This window comes from Copadichromis virginalis, linkage group LG11 (genome assembly GCF_057382275.1).
Source record: "Copadichromis virginalis isolate Kocher_CV1m ecotype Utaka linkage group LG11, C_Virginalis_male_GT1.1, whole genome shotgun sequence".
Taxonomy (NCBI): Eukaryota; Metazoa; Chordata; class Actinopteri; order Cichliformes; family Cichlidae; genus Copadichromis; species Copadichromis virginalis.
In genome coordinates, this window is record NC_140628.1 from 38980191 (window position 1) to 38996760 (window position 16570).

Consider the following 16570-nt stretch of genomic DNA (forward strand, 5'->3'; position numbering starts at 1 on the left):
TATTTTTTTATGAAAGAAGAAAATGTGGAAACCCTGTTCTGTCAGCAATAAATAAAAGACGGGAAGGTCTGCTTAGCTGACATTTCTGCAACACAGCACAGAATTCATTTAAGAAGTTTCTCCTTTTTTTTTCAAACAAGGATTTTACAAAAATAAAAGTAAAAAAATCACCAAACATATTCAGCATAAACCTTTACATTCACACACTGCATCAAAATTATGCAGCCAAACTTATTTGCAAGCAAAAACGTTTTATGAGATTTATAAGATCTGTACTTTTCCTTATATTTATATATATTTTAAACATTTCTAATTCTTTAATATTTATATGTAAAAAGAAAAATAAAGATAATATGTAGTTTTAGAATGTACTTTTTGTCCTTGTCCTTTTAAAAAATAAAGATTCCACAACAATAAAAAATAAATGAGACACGTTGGCGCAGGAATCCTGCTTTGAGTGAGTCATCTTTTTTTAGACAACCTTTGGCCAGCCTCATCGCGAGCTCCTCCGCGCAGACTCCCTGCATCCTAACGGGAGCATCACTGCGCACCGACACGGAGACCAACGCAGCGAGCGGACGACACCTCCGTCAGCCGATGTATGAAGGCTTCCTTTCCCGGATCAGCGGCTTGTTTTCGGTGATTCTCTTCTCATCCGTCGCTCCTCTATGGATGTGAAGTAAAAGCGGGCGGTAGTCAGTCGGTGTCTTCTCATCTCTGCGCTCTTTCTCCCCGCTCGGTCAGGACCGCATCCTGCCCCGATCCACAAAATGGCGGATATCAGCGAGCTGGGACCCGCCTACGGTGAGATCCAGGCCCTTTTGGTCTTCGTATCTTTTCCATCTCACCCACATCCACCGTGTTTAAATGGCCTCACTGCGTTAGGCTGTGGGGTGTACTGGGGTCAAATGCTGTGACATATTTAACGGATGCCTGCAGCAGGTGAATAAAGCGGCCGCACAGCCCATCACATCCAGTCTTTCCTTTCATGCTTCAGGGGTGGAGCGGGTCATCTTCCCGTGACTGGCACCACTGCCAGGCCGGTCAAATGAGCTCACACGGTGATTTTGTGACCGCAGCCATGTTTGAGTGGACGGTGTTGGGGAAAGATGACCGTCCTCTAAGTCATCATTTCACTGCCACGGAAAAAAGTGCGTGGGGTTTAAACGAGGCCTCGCGCGTGCCTCTGCATCATCGGTGACAAATTAAAAATAACAGCAGCCCGCGCGGGGGAGAAAAACAGGGCGTTCTCGCGGCGCTCCCACGCACGGTCTGCCTCGCTCTCGTGCGTGAGCGCGCGCCCGTCGGGGTGTGTATGGGTGACGTCATGTCTGTGCTCTCCGAGTGAAAAAACCTTTTAAATCAGTTTAATCGTCGCGTGGGAGCTGATCAGCGAAAGGAAAATAAAGTAAACGACGATTACGTCATCGATGAAGCGCCTTTTAATACAAATGAGCTGAAGATCCAGACTTACACCACATCTTATATATACTGGCTGATAAATGCAGTTAATCGATTGGCTGATTGTGGTGCGATCATAAAACTGGATGATGGTGTTTCTGTGGAAAATTATAATCGCTCCTAGTTTTCTGACATTTTTAGATAAAAATCTATATTGAAGGTTTCTGTTGTTTGCTGGTTTAAGACCCAGTAAAGAGCTCTGTCTGTGGTGAGCCTGAACATCCACCCAGAAGACACTCAGCCACTTTATTAGGCACAGCTTGCTAGCACTGGGTTGGGCTCCCTTTTACCTTCACAGCTACTCTAAGTCGTCATGCCACACATTCAACATTTGGTCTATGATCACATGACATCATCACACAGCTGCTGCAGATTTGCCGGCAGTGTCCACGATGAGAATCTCCAGCTTCACCACATCCCAGAGGTGCTCGACTGGACTGAGATCTGAGCCCAGTGGAGTCACCATCATGTTAAAGAAACCAGTTTGAGGTGATCTGCAGTTTGTGACGTGGTCTGTTACGCTGCCGGAAGCAGCCATCGGCAGATGGGCCACTGTGGTAGTATTAAGGAGATGCACAAGGTCAGCTAACAGTGCTCAGTTAGCTTTGGGGTTTTAACGATCTTTTTCGTTAAGGAGCCCAAAGTGTGCAACCAAACCACACCTTTACCTCACCAGGCTGAACCACTGAGTCGGCTTCCTGTTCTTGACGGGAGCGGTGCCTGGTGGACTCTTCCACATTCAGCAAAGAGTCTTGACTGCATCCCTCAGTGCACTGAGTCGCTCCTGCGTGTTTGGCTGAGGACATATTTGCATATTTGCAATTCCAAGCAGTTGAATGGGTGTGCCTAATAAAGTGGCTCGTATAGTATGTGACAGGAAGTTCTGTCCTAAAGATCTGGTTTCACCGACAGAAGCTGCAAATAAGCAGAACGAGGGAGCTTTAAAATGACAGGTTAAGACTTCTGAATCAATCCACTGTATTATTCAGGAGCTCGTTGATCCACATACCGATCAGCTGAGGTTATGGATCAGCTCAGGACGGTGCTGATTGGAAAAGAGCTTTTGGTGTGAAGAAATGGTGGCTTCCAATGATTATGTGAACAAATCATTGAGCGTAAAGACAATCAATCACCTTCTGCATTCGTTTTAGCTACAAAGCTGTGCGCTTGAATGGTTTGTTCTGCTTCCCTGCAGAGCGAGAGTTCATGTTGAACCCCAGTTTAGTTGAGCTCCGATGACTCAGAGAACCTTTAGTCAGCAAATTTAATCCAGATTAATCAAACCAACAGGCGTCACTGGGCCCACTGAAGGGCTGTGCAGAGTGCAGAGTTAGCATCCATACATTCTGGACTTTACTGCATTTTTTCATAATGTCTGAATCCCACTGACGAGTTTGATATTAGACATTAAATTCTCTTCATTGTCAGTTTAAATTGGGGGGGGGGGGTTCAGTAAAATTATTATATAGTTACACCTCCAACCTTAAAATAAAGATGTTGTTCCCCACAAACTAGAACGAGCTCGACGCACCTCACATACCAGACATAGAAGCTGTGTGCAGGGAGCCTGAGGACGGCTGTGCAGACAGCTGTCTGTAGCTGTCAGCAGGGGGTCTCAGCGCTGCACAGCTCAGGTGCCCGTTAGTTGTTAATTAACTGGAGCTCTCTTTCTCTTTCCCCGTGGCTCCCACTTCCTGCAGGTCACCTGAGGCGCCGCTCTGTGTCCATCTGGGCCAAAAAACTCCCACTGTGTTATTTATTATCTGTATTGTTCAAGTGTACAGACACATCTTTAATATTCAGTAAGTTCGTTGCATTTACTTAAGTGAATCGATATGTTAAATAATCACAATTAAACCTGAAAAATTGTGATTATGTTTCTTTCCACAATCAGACAAACGAATACGTCTCATGCAGCACGGACTTCCTGTCGTATCCTCCAGTCATTAAATATCTGGATGTGAGCAATTACAGTTATTGGACACTTTTTCCTGTAATCGAGTGTAATCAGTCAGAGACAAAGGTCAGAACAGACACAGGTTACAGATGAACTGGTTACTCCGTGAGAAATCACATTAAGTGATGATTTAAACTGCTGAGAATAAACCGAGCAGATCAGAGACTGTGAGCTTCTCCTCAGTGTGTGTGTGTGTGTGTGTGTGAGCAGGAGCGTGTATTCATATCTTTGTGGGGACCAAAAATTGGAAGTTTTAGGGGACCAACAGCCCTTATAGGGACCGAAAATCGTGGTCCCCACAAGTTTGAAGGCATTGTTGAGACTCAAAATGTGGTTTTAGTGTCAGGGTTGCAGAGGGGTTATGGTTAAGTTTAGGGTAAGTGGCTCAGGAAAGCATTATGTCAATTAGATGTCCCCACAAGATATGAATGCCCAACATGTGTGTGTGTGTGTCCCAGAGTTGCCAGGCAGCGAGCTCAGCTGCTTTCAGCTCTTTCCAAAACATGACATCATCTGATGGAGTCTGAATGAAAAGCGAGAACAAACAGGAAGGAGGATTTTCTGGACTTTGATTCTGCAGCTTTTACACTTTGAGCAGCGACTCTGTGTCCGTCACCTCAGCAGCAGAAACACGTCAGACCTGCATATGAGTCAAAACACTGACAGCAAAGAGGAAACAGGGAGGCTTCAAGTGTGTGACACAGTGTACCAGGCACAGACTGCGTGAAGCTGTAAATGCTGTAACCACAGCTAATCACACAGTTCACTTCATCAACACGAGCAGTTTATTGTTTTATTCAGATTTTATTTAGCGTTGTTTCCTTTAATCTGACTGAAACACGCGCTGATGTGGTTCTGACGCAGCCGTTTCTGTCACCAGCAGCAGTGTCCCGCCTGCAGAAGAATCTGATTGGTAACTCATCACAATTTAAAGCCTATAGGAGCCAAACAAAGTAGGTCATTCATTCTGGAGCAGCTCTGCTGAGCTGTGATGGAGACACAATAGCAGATGTTGGTGAAGTTGCAGTAAATAGATTTTACTAATGAAGCTTCTTAGATTTGATGGAGTTCTTCACCTCAGTTCTGCTCTTGCTCTTGTGTGTTTTTTCACCTCTCTTTGGCTTTTGTTCTGCGGTTGTGTGTTTATTTCATTCAGCGAGGTTGCTTTTCATGTTTTGGCTGCTGTGGAAATGCCAAGGGCAGCCTCGCGCTACGGGGCTGCTTCAGGCTGTGTGGCAGTGTTTAGGAGTCTGGAGCCTTCCAATGAGAGGTGGATACACTCTGCTAACGTTGCATCCTCCACCTGGAGATTCTGGGACATGAGGACTTTCAGAGAACAGTGTGTAAAGTGGCAGAAACACGAGCTCCCTGCAGCTTTCCAAGAATCCCAGTGACTCAGTGGATCAATTGAAAAGGTTTTTCTCGCACTAGTTTTCTGGGATGGACATTTACTAACTGCGTCCTCTCTCTGTGGATGCTTTGCGTCCGGCCTGATCACCGACATATTGAAGCTACAGCTCGCTACGTTTTGCTTTAGCTGCTGGGTAGCACACTGAATTCTACCTCAGCATTCAGTGAATACCAAGTCAGTACATCAGTGCAGTTTCTCTGGGAAAGCTACTGTGTGTGTGTGTGTGTGTGTGTGTGTGTGCGCGCGCGCGTAGCATCAGTGTGCCCTTGTGTGACTCACAACAATACTCTTTTATACCCAGCAAACAAAGAGCTCCACAAACCCCGCCTCTCTGCTCTTCCTCCGCCCAGTGCTCAGATGTTTCTAATGAGATCCTCGGAGAGTCGATGTGGTGACTTCACTCTGTGTTACTGTTTTTAAATATGCTGTCACCGACTGCGCTGCCCTAGCTGCTGTAGGATGCTACAGTCTGCGCTCTCTGGTGGTCCCAGTGCTTGAATATCTCCACCTCTTAGATTTGGATTATATGGAAGGGAAACACTGACGGTCTCTGTGAGGACTGCAGCGATTCACCAAATAACTAACTAGCTAACTACAGAAGTTAAAATAAAAGTGTGCGTCTGCAGACCAACTGTTAACGTAGCTTGACTTAGCTTCAAATCGGGCAGCTGAAGTCAGACGGCAGCTTTCTTACTTCCTGTCAGTGAACCTGAAGCGAGCAGGGGAGAGTCTAAAGGAGGGCACGGGGGGCACTACGCTGCAGATGATCATTTCTATAAAATCTAAGTAAATAAAGTAAAAACACAAATGGGTCAGTGCAACACTGAAGTATTATTAACATTAATTATTAACATCCACACCGTCTCAACATGTGTTTTACACACTGTTGCAGTCATCACATGCTCCTTTAAATCTCACACACACAAGGACTCACACATGAAGACAGTAAAGCTACATCATAGGGCTGGGCGATATATCGAGTTTTTTAAAAATATCGATATATTTTCATACGAGATATAAGATGTGACAATATCCTTTATATCGATATAGTCTATGTTACGTTATAATTATACTTGTGGAGCCACAGGTTTGCCTCTCTTTCGTCCACTTTTGTCTCTACACAACGTTACTCGGCCTCGCCTCTCCTTCACTGAACACAACTCCCCCTCCCCCATAGCTTCACCTGCAGGCAATGACAAGATGAAAGCGGAAAATCTCCGTTAGCGAGTTACTGTGCGTGGGGCTGGACGGCGTCAACGTGTTAGCGAGCTAACCGCGCTAACGAGCTAACCGCGCTAACGACATGCAGCCAGGAGGTGCTGCACGGCCTAAAATCCTTTCATTTTCTCAAAAATCGACAGCGCGCCTTATGTATGAATTCTGGTTGTGCTTTCTGACCGCGAACCGATTTTATGTGGTACACAGCGCTCAGCAATCTGTCAAATGTTTTAATATGACTTTGCTAAGCTACGGAGCTGCACGGCTTGATGGATTGTCGGAGGATTACGGCTACCGGGGAGGAGCCTCGCGGAGTGATACGTACTGTGTGTGTATAAGGACCACAAATGGCACCTGTTCAGAGACGTGGTGCAGGAGTGAAATCTGTCTCTTTGTTATTATGCTCAGCGTCTGTTAGTTTACATTTTGACTGCACAATTGTGAGCTTTTTGTTATGCACAAAAACAACATTGTTTTCTTTTATTTATGGACCATGATTATTTAATAAATGCTGATAATTTATTTTTGAGTAATTTCTTCATGTACATCTACGCTGTATGTAAATAAAAGTGCCCGTGTGACATCTGGGACACAGTGTGACTAAGAACTCTCTTTTTGTTCTTAACTTATGGCTTTAAAAAAAAATCGAGATATATATCTTATATCGCCATCCAGCTAAAAAATATCGAGATATGAATTTTGGGTCATATCGCCCAGCCCTACTACATCATACACGAGGCAGTGATACGCCTCCCAAAATACAGAGTAAAGACTATTTTCTGTCTCATTTTATATTTAATTACTGTTTTTATTATTTAATTATTTTTGCACTTGAGAAAATAAACATAAACACACTACAAGCGTTACGCTGGCACGTTATGTAAACCACTCAAAGTACTGCGATTTCTAAAATGGAAAAAATTAACAGTTTATTTAAGATTTGTTTTGAATATTTACTGTTGCTGATTAATAAGACGACTACTTCGTATCCGATTACTCGATATTCAAAAGTCCTCTTGGCTCCGCCCACAAACAGATGTTAATTGGGCAAAGCGTTCGGTTATATTTGGTTACTCGGTTTAGTGTTTTTAATTATTTGTCCTCCTGATAACTGCAGTTTGTTCTCCCAGTGAGGGATTATTCTGAAAGTCCTGGACCCTGCTGTGCGGTGGATGGCAGACTTCAGGGTTACAAATGGCGTCACACTGGGATAAACTGCGTGTTTGTGTGTTGACTGAACAGCAGCCTGTTGTGTCTGACTCACTCCACTGTCGCTCTCTCTCTCGCAGCCATGTCTCCGGTGCTGGCGGGCTTCCTGGGGGCTGGTGTTTTGGTTTTGGTCGTGGTGGTTCTGGTGCTGCTCTGGTCCTTCTGTCAGCGCCGTTACCTCCGAATCTCTGGGCGCTACAAGCTGCACGGGGACCGTTACTATGACTCGGAGGATCCGCCCTACAAGTTTATCCACATGCTAAAGGGGATCAGCATTTACCCAGAATCCCTCAGCAGCAGCAAAAGGATCGTGCGCGGCATCCGGCGTGCCGACCGTTCCGACCGTGACGGAGAGCGAGGCTGCACCACAGCGGGCACCGCCGGGAGGGGGATGGTGCTTGTGGACGCTGAGAACAACATCCTGGATGTCCCCGGTCAGCTGCAGATGAGTCACCTGGTCCCTCCTGCCGGCGCAGACGCCGCCCACGGCCAGGGTCGGCTGGAGCGGGCTTTACCGGTCCGTGCTGACTACTGCTGCCTGGACAGCAGCTCAGCCAGCAGCAGCCAGACCAGCAGTAAGACGGCGTCCCCCTTTACCCCCGCCTCCTCAGAGCCCGAGCCTGAGCCCAGCCTGGGCTCCATCAGCCTCACCGTCGACTACAACTTCCCCAAGAAGGCTCTGGTAGTGACCATCGTCGGCGCCCGGGGCCTCCCCGCCATGGACGAGCAGGCGGGTAGTTCAGACCCCTACGTGAAGATGACCATCCTCCCCGAGAAGAAGCACCGCGTCAAGACCCGCGTCCTGAGGAAGACCCTGGACCCACTGTTTGATGAGACCTTCACTTTCTACGGCGTGGCCTACAGCTCGCTGCCTGAGCTCACCCTGCACTTCCTGGTCCTCAGCTTTGACCGCTTTGCCCGCGATGATGTCATCGGGGAGGCAGTGGTGCCGCTGAAGGGCGTGGACCCGAGCACGGGCCGAGTCCACCTGAGCCAGCAGATCACCAAGAGGAACATGCAGGTGAGCGAGGCTTTGCTGCAGCTGTAATAAAACTAATGGTAGTTGTATTTGAAACAGTCGTGGAACAGACTTCTAGTCTGATCCCAGATTAGGGCTGCCACGATTAGTCGACTAGTCACGATTACGTCGACTATCAAAATCGTCGACGACTGATTTAATAGTCGACGCGTCGTTTGAAGCTTTGTAAGATCACAAAAGACGCAGGAATAAGTAGCAGGATTTAAGAGTGTAATAACGGACTGAAACAGAAGATGGCAGCACTGCATGTACAAGGATGCCAGCTGCCGTTAAACTCCGACGAAGAAGAAGCAGCTGTGTCCCAGAATTCATAGCGCGGCCCAGCTCAGTTTCCAACAATGGCGGCAGCTACTTAGTTTTAATATTACTCTTATTATTCTTTCTGGGTCACAAAATAAACGTTTAACATATTTTCAGGTGAGAATGTAGCTGTGTAAACCTCAAATATCTGCTCAGTTTATCAGGACACCACATATTTTCAAAAGCGCTCCGACGTTTTCGGAGACGTCTGTTACCCACTAGCTCGATAGCGAGCCGGGGGCCATGAGAGCACCGGACTCCCGGCAGATTGTTTTCAAACCCACCGCCCTACTCAGGTTAAACATGATATATGAGTCACTTAGATAACTTAAAAATGTTATTGTTTGGCTTTTTTCAGTATTTTATTTGTTCCTGAGTAAATCGGCTGAGTTTATTAAACTCCACCGAAACAATCTGCACATTTCATTAAAATGTAATAAACTATCATCTTGTCTTTATTTTTAGTTAGCACAGACCTTAAACACTTAAAGCTGTAAGCTAATGATAGTTATATAAGAGCAGATGCTGCTGGTGCAATAAGCTGTACTTTTACGTTCAATGGATGATGATCTGATTAGTCGACTAATCGCAAAAATAATCGGTGACTAGTCGACTATCAAAATAATCGTTTGTGGCAGCCCTATCCCAGATCAGCACTGAAACAGTGCCCTCATATAAATATGTTTCTGATGTAATCTCCAAAAGTTGAGTCTGTTCATCTGGATGTTTTCAGAGAAACGTTTCGTCACTCATCCAGGTGACGTCTTCAGTCTCAGCTGACTGAGACTGAAGACGTCACCTGGATGAGTGACGAAACGTTTCTCCCACTGAAAACGCTACGTGTGTGTGAATGTGTGTGTGACTGGATGTGTAGAGCGCTTTGGGGTCCTTAGGCACTAGTAAAGCGCTATACAAATACAGGCCATTTACTTTCCTGGATGATGGAGATGCATCAAGACGTTTCTGATGTACTGTATTTGTATACAGCTGAAGTCACAGTTAGTGACTCTCATATGCAGCAGGAAGCAGCAACATAATAGTGACGTGATGTCCAGCCCATTTTTCTTAACCAATAAAGTTCTCAGTTTCTAATAAATATAAAATCATGTTCACAGTTGGGTCTGTTTTTGGTTGTTTCCATCCTAAATGACAGAGTTAGAAGTCACATGAGGCTAAAGCTTCCTGTTAGTGTTTGCACTCATGATTGACAGCAGTGGTCCTGGCACTTTACATACGTGACTAACTGACCCTGTTGTCTGCTCTCTGCGTTACCATGGCAGCCAGCTGCTCAGTCTGTGTCAGTGACAGCCTCGCTGTTGTTCCGTCTCTTATCAGTTTAATGTTGGATCGTCAAACATGCGAGCAGTGGACGAGAGAAAACACCGTAAACAAGAAACAGTCACCCGGATACAACGCTAACTTTGTTCCCTCTGTTGTGTGTTTTAGTGCGAGAGTCGTGGAGAGCTGCTGGCGTCTCTGTCCTACCAGCCGGTGTCTCATCGCCTCAGCGTGGTCGTCCTGAAGGCTCGACACCTCCCCAAGATGGACATCACCGGCCTGTCAGCCAGTGAGTAGAAAGCAGGACAGAGAGCAGGAAGACGCTCAGCGTTCAGTCTGACTTGCTTAGAAGATATTTTTCTGTTTTTTGAGGCACAGTCAATGTTGTGGTTGGAACATGCAGCATGGAGCGAGTCGGCCTAAAGCACCTGAATTGATTGATTTATTCATAAACTATCCACGCATATCCAAACACCCCCTGATAAACAACATGCTATAGAGCTGCTGTGCAATTGTTGTTTGTTCTTATATTGATGTAAGAGGATATTTGTCAAACATCGAAGCTTGATCTTAGACCGTTCTCCTTCTGTCCTCAGACCCCTATGTGAAGGTGAACGTCTTCTATGGCCGTAAGCGCATCGCCAAGAAGAAGACCCACGTGAAGAAGTGCACGCTAAACCCGGTCTTCAATGAGTCCTTCATCTACGACATCCCGCCCGAGCTTCTGCCCGAGATCTCTGTGGAGTTCCTGGTGGTCGACTTCGACCGGACCACCAAGAACGAGGTCCTGGGTCGCCTCCTGCTCGGCCTCCACAGCCCCTCCCCCTCTGGAGCCTCCCACTGGAGGGACGTGTGCGAAAACCCCCGCCGGCAGATCTCCAAATGGCACAACCTGAGCGAGTACTGAGGGAGGAGCACCGCCCAAAACCAGCCGACACCACCCACTGGCTGGGACTCCACCAGTGAAGCCACTGGGAAATAAAGACTCAGTGTACAGCACATACACACACACAGACACACACATACATAAAACAACACAGTCACACTGTTGTGATCATAGGTAAACTCTCTCCCTCTATTATCTCTCTACCACAACTACATCTGCAAGTATAAGAAGAATCCTGCAGCTCTTTACAGCCAGTAAACAAACCATGACGTCCATCTCTAAGACTGTTCTCGTGTCTCCTCTGGCTGTCGATGTGTGTCGACGGGGGAAGGAATGCTCAAATATGATTAAAAGAAATGTGAGAAAAAAGAAAAAGTTCCCCCTCTTGCTGTTGTTGCCATGCAGTTCATTGCATGTCCGTCTGAAAAGAAAAAAAAATCACTCCAAATGAAGAGTTGAGATCTGTGACATCACCACGGCAGGAAGAAATTTCAGCTCTGATAGAAAATATGATGAAAATACTGCATATAAACTGAAACGCTGAATATATCCAAGTAACGATTGCTCCTCTGGAGGACCAAACACTGCTGCAAAGAGTCGCTGCGACGCTCAGTCAACGTTCCATTTGCAGGATAGTTGCTGTTGTCAGACAGCAGCGTGCTTCTGCCTGCAGATCATTTTCACCCACCGCTCCTGCAGCAGATCGTACGACCGCACCCGACCCCGGAGGAAGTGCACTCGGCCTCGTTTCAACGGGGATTCAGGACCGTCAGAACCTCCTGACTGACCCTAGATCGTGTGAAATCAGCTCCTGCTCTTGAAGACTGAAAGATTATGTAAAATACTTGTTTGTAACATGAATGCATTCCTCTAATTTAGGCTGCGAGTGACGCAGAGGGCGGCTGTGGTGCCTGATGATGTTTCAGCTGTTCTATCTTCAGAACTAAAACTAAAAGAGAAGCTAGTTTACCACAGGAGTGCTGTAGTTACGATGAGGATAACACTCGCTTTAAATGATGGGAGGTAAATAAGAACTTCAGGGCTTAAAACTGAAACCAATGTGGAAGTGCTAAAACCTGCAGCTCCTCTAAACACTGTTCAGGCAGCTGGGTGACAATTCAGAAAAGAAAACAACCAAAATAAAGTCTGAAAACCTGAAAGGACATTAAAAAGCAATGAAATCTGCAGCATACAGCAGTTAATGACTAGAATTCAGCTGACCGTCGAAAGTACAAAAAGTCTTTATAGTTCGACTACCTCTTTGATGCTAAAAGTAGCGTAACCAGAAACATCAGATGTAGCTTTTGTTGCTTACGACTCTTGCTGGAAAACGCTGAATATCCTGAAATGCAACAGTCCACATTCTACAGAAAAGCACTTTACTGTCATGTGACAAAAGTCCACCAAGTAATGTGTGTAAGGGCTGTTCAGTACACGCATTCAGAACTAATTAAGGCTTGTTTATAAAAGACTAATTCAGCGTTTTGACACAGTCACTGTTGATTTATCGAGGTCTTTAAAAGCTCTGATGGCAGGCGTCCACTCCAAAGGTCAGACTTCCATCTTGGACATAAAAGTTGGATGTAGGTACCGTGACATCAGCTTTTGGTCCCTGTGAAATCGAGGGAACTGAACACTCCTGCTTTTTAACTCTCATAAAAAATGACATCATGCTGCGTTCATAAAGACCTAAACTGTCAGGTGAAATGATAAATTCATCATGAAGGTGATAACAAGTAGGATTTCATTTCCTCAGTTCTTTCAGACTTCGGGCTTCTTATTCCAGCCCTCGCTGCCCCCTGCTGGTCATTAGAGGGAACTGCTTCCACATTGGGTTCACTTTTCAGACTCTGAACTTATGTTCATCTTCTGTATCCAGTCTTTATTTCTGCTGATTAGGCTCCACCTTCTCGTCTAAATATGGTCATCCTGGCACTAAACGCCGATGCTAAGGATGGGATGTGAAACATGCTCGGCGACCACGGCAGCGCTCCTCTGCTTCACTGCGCTGGTCTCATTTTGTACATTTCCCTCTCCTCCATCACACTGAGACTCTGATTTGCACTGCTTTGTAAAGCGTATCTCTCCCCCTGTGAATGTTCCCCTGCAGCCAGCTGGTGGCGCTGTTTTATATTACTTTGTTCCTACAAGCCCAGTGAATGTGTCTGAGGTGACGTTGGACTTTGGCTTCATGTTTTCTTACTGACGAGTTTGTTTGAGTGATGACACACTGTGAGTTTAGTCTCGAAAGCACATTTTAACCCCAGTTTAACTTTAACCTTGAATCTGCTCAACAGCTTGCTTACTAGTGCAGAGAGTAATAAAGTTTGTGTAAGTTTCACTTTGAATCATAGAGAGGTGAAGAAAACGCCACCTGAAGCCGGATCTCCATCGACGCCCTCGGATTCAAACTGTGACCTGCTGGCGGACGGACAGACAGACTGAGTGTACATTTGTACAGATGTGAAGATGTTTGCTGGTTTCCTTCCTGTCCGATGTTCTCAGAGCTTTAGTGTGTTTGAGCGCCCCCTGCTGTAGACCTGGATGCTAACCTCTGTGTTGGGTTTGTTAACACTCATTGGACGTACAAATAAAAACAAGTTATCCATAACGGCCGCGCCTGAACGCTCATTTCACTTTATTTACACTTGATCGTTTATTTTATGGGTCCAAGGTGGCGTGATATTAAGAATATTGTATATTGTCAACACAAACAATGGCAGATTTAATTGGCTCTATAAGGCATTATCACGCAGAGGTGGGACCAAGTCATTGTTTTGCAAGTCTCAAGTAAGTCTCAAGTCTTTATCCTCAAGTCACAAGTCAAGTCTCAAGTAATGTCAGGCCAGTCAGAGTCGAGTCTCAAGTCACTGGTGTAAAAGTCCGAGTCAAGTCACAAGTCTGACATTTTGAATTTCGAGTCCTTTCGAGTCTTTAAAAAAAAAAAAGAAAAAAAGCATGTTGCAGTTATGCTAAATGTAAATATTAGACCATGTGATTTTTAAATCTGTGTTTTTCTCAACACATGACAAAATAGTGAACTTAGAAAATATACACAAATTGTGAAATTGCACCTCTTTAAAATGCAGCTCAATTAAACTTAGCTCCAAGAATAATTTTCACCGACAGTTCTGAGATAAGCTGCATGTTATTCTTGGATGCGGTTGTAGGACCGGCTTTAAAATCGCATGACAAAAATATCATACACATTAAAAAAAACTGCATCACCAACGTAGCCTGGACAACATTTGCTAGTTAGATGAAGTCATGATCTCATCGTAGCAAGAGAGAAGCACCGCCTACGTTCTTTATGCAACTTCTTGAAAGTTGGAAGCTGCTCCATCTCTGTCTGTGATTCTCTTCTTGCATGTTTTGCATATTGCATTTCGGTTTTTTGTTCACTACTTCATAGTTTATGTACCTGAAAAAAATAACTCCTTGCAGCATTTTTGAGCGTTTTTTTTTTCTTTTTTAAAAAAAATCTGGTTAATTTGATTGGCTGTGCTACAGCTCACGCACACATACGTACGGAGTGTGGTTTGAATAAATGAATCAATTGAATTAATGGTGCACACTTTCTATATAATATAATATGCGTGTTAAATTTTATATTTGGGGTGAAATATCAAGTCCCAGGTCATTGGTGTAAAAGTCCAAGTCAAGTCACAGTCTTAGAACATTTTTTCAAGTCAAGTCTAAAGTCATAAAATTAACGACTCGAGTCTGACTGGAGTCCAAGTCATGTGACTCGAGTCCACACCTCTGTTATCACGTCAACCTGCAGATCATTCTAGCATATCTAAATCTTTACGTGGTACTTTCTATATGCTGGCAGTACACACCTCACTTGTAAGGGTCATAGTTTCTACGTTACAGGGTTTTTTGTCAGTCTTTGACGTGTCGACCTCATTGGATGGAAGCCAGATTTAATTGGATTGTCACAATGACATCACTCTATGCCTCTAATAAGTTTAAATACGTTTTTTCACTGTGAATGACGCAGTTTTGATATTAGTAGTGTGTAAGCCATTTTAACCATTAACTTTATTTGAAGGAGTTTTATTAAAGTGAGGAGCTGTATCAGTAAGTGTGCACCGGATGTTTTAATAAGAGAAAAATGCAGCATGTCACCAGATTTTCACATCATTTAAAGATTGAGAAGATGTCTTTCTTAGAAATCACCAGAGCCAGTGTCATCTGACCTTTGATGATCCCTGTCACATGAACGTTTCTCAGAAACTCTGACACTGGTTCCTTCATCCCGCCTCTCTCTGAGCATACTCTGACTGCATTTACCCAAGAAGACACTGACTTGGTCCACGGAGAGCGAAACGCCTGTAATGACACAGATATAAACGATTAACCTGCTAACAAAAAAAAAAGTGAAAACCTTTTACATAATATTCTTTCAGTGGTTTTGTAGAGTCTCCGGCAGGCTGCTGCTGATGTTTGCTGATCGTGTTGAAGCATGACCTCATTACTTTCACATTTTACATTAACAGTGAGCCAGTGTTTTCTTGTTTTTATGTTTTCAGACTTGTATCTTATTTGAAGTTCCTGAATTGAGTCATGCAGCTACAACAATTTGTAGGGTAGATTACAAAATGTCACTGCTATGTATCAAGTGACAGAAATATCGGTTGTGTCACGTACGCCTCACAGTTACAGGAACACGGTCACGATCGATGCGTGAACACCAAATGATAGGTTTGTAGCTTGAACCCATCCGCTGGAACGTTGAAGACAATATAATTACACTGCAAAGCAAGACACAAGTAGGCAAGCTTCTTCATGTTTCTCGTGCACGGGAGAGAACCGGACAGGCACCGTTCCTTCGCTTGACCCCAGTTGCTCTCGTCCGTTCTCCCGTACCACTGTTCTTTTATTGAGGTTACATGAATATGCATAAGTTCATTAACATATGACGTCTACATACACACAAAGAGTACCTTGCCTGTGTGTGTGTGTGTGTGTGTGTGTGTGTGTGTGTGTGTGCGTGTGTGGACTGCTGATCAAAGGGTCAAACATCCTTGGTCAGGAAGAGGGTAGCCTCCCCCTCACCCTAGATGGTTCATCCTAGATAACATGGTGAGGAAGTCCTGCAGTTCATCTAAACAAAGAGCACTTAGACTCGAACAGACGCAACTACGTTAATCCTACCATAAAACAATAAGACACGGTATGACCTCTCATGCTCCCAAAGTGCTGTCTAATACACACAAAGTTTGCAGACTATCAAGGATCAAAACCTCTACCAATCTACAACTAATTACAAAACTCTAAGCATATATAAGTAAATATTTCTAAGCATAAATGACAATCAACAATACAAATCTAACACCAAACCTGAGCAAAACACTGGGAGACATTAGCTGATGAAGGCAGATTCAAAACACCAAGCTGGCCATGGTGAAACCACTCCAGGATTCATAACAAGCTTCGGTAACGAGCGGACCAACAAGCCTTAGTACTGATTTGATAATATCATTTTTTTTAAATCAGTCAAGAAGAAGCCAGTCAGTCACTCCTTACCTTGCAGCTTCTTGTTTCAAAGTGGCCACACCCCCACCTGTAAGCCTGATCAGTTACAGCTTCCTGTTTCAAAGTGGCCACACCCCCACCTGTAAGCCTGATCAGTTACAGCTTCCTGTTTCAAAGTGGCCACACCCCCACCTGTAAGCCTGATCAGTTACAGCTTCCTGTTTCAAAGTGGCCACACCCCCACCTGTAAGCCCGCTCCTGTGTCTCGTTCCCTCATTACTTCCTTGTGTATTTCAGCCTTGTGTTTTCCTCTGTCCGTTGTTGCCTCTC

The 16570-nt window shown here is 44.9% G+C and overlaps 1 protein-coding gene across 1 annotated transcript; it reads left to right on the forward strand.

The window, feature by feature from the left end:
• Positions 1 to 495: 495 nt before the first annotated feature.
• On the forward strand, positions 496 to 13368 carry syt11b (synaptotagmin XIb). The gene is made up of 4 exons (XM_085472416.1): positions 496 to 804; positions 7337 to 8277; positions 10042 to 10162; positions 10470 to 13368. Exons 1-4 carry the CDS (start codon positions 771 to 773, stop codon positions 10778 to 10780), a joined length of 1407 nt encoding a protein of 468 aa, XP_085328542.1. The 5' UTR covers positions 496 to 770; the 3' UTR covers positions 10781 to 13368.
• Positions 13369 to 16570: the final 3202 nt, after the last annotated feature.

What these genes read in the sequence shown, in the direction of transcription:
- syt11b (XM_085472416.1), top strand. Translation starts at nt 771, where the DNA reads ATGGCGGATATCAGCGAGCTGGGACCCGCCTACG. An exon ending in TCACCAAGAGGAACATGCAG is followed by an intron (nt 8,278 to 10,041) that starts GTGAGCGAGGCT and finishes TGTGTGTTTTAG; the next exon opens with TGCGAGAGTCGTGGAGAGCT. An exon ending in CATCACCGGCCTGTCAGCCA is followed by an intron (nt 10,163 to 10,469) that starts GTGAGTAGAAAG and finishes TTCTGTCCTCAG; the next exon opens with ACCCCTATGTGAAGGTGAAC.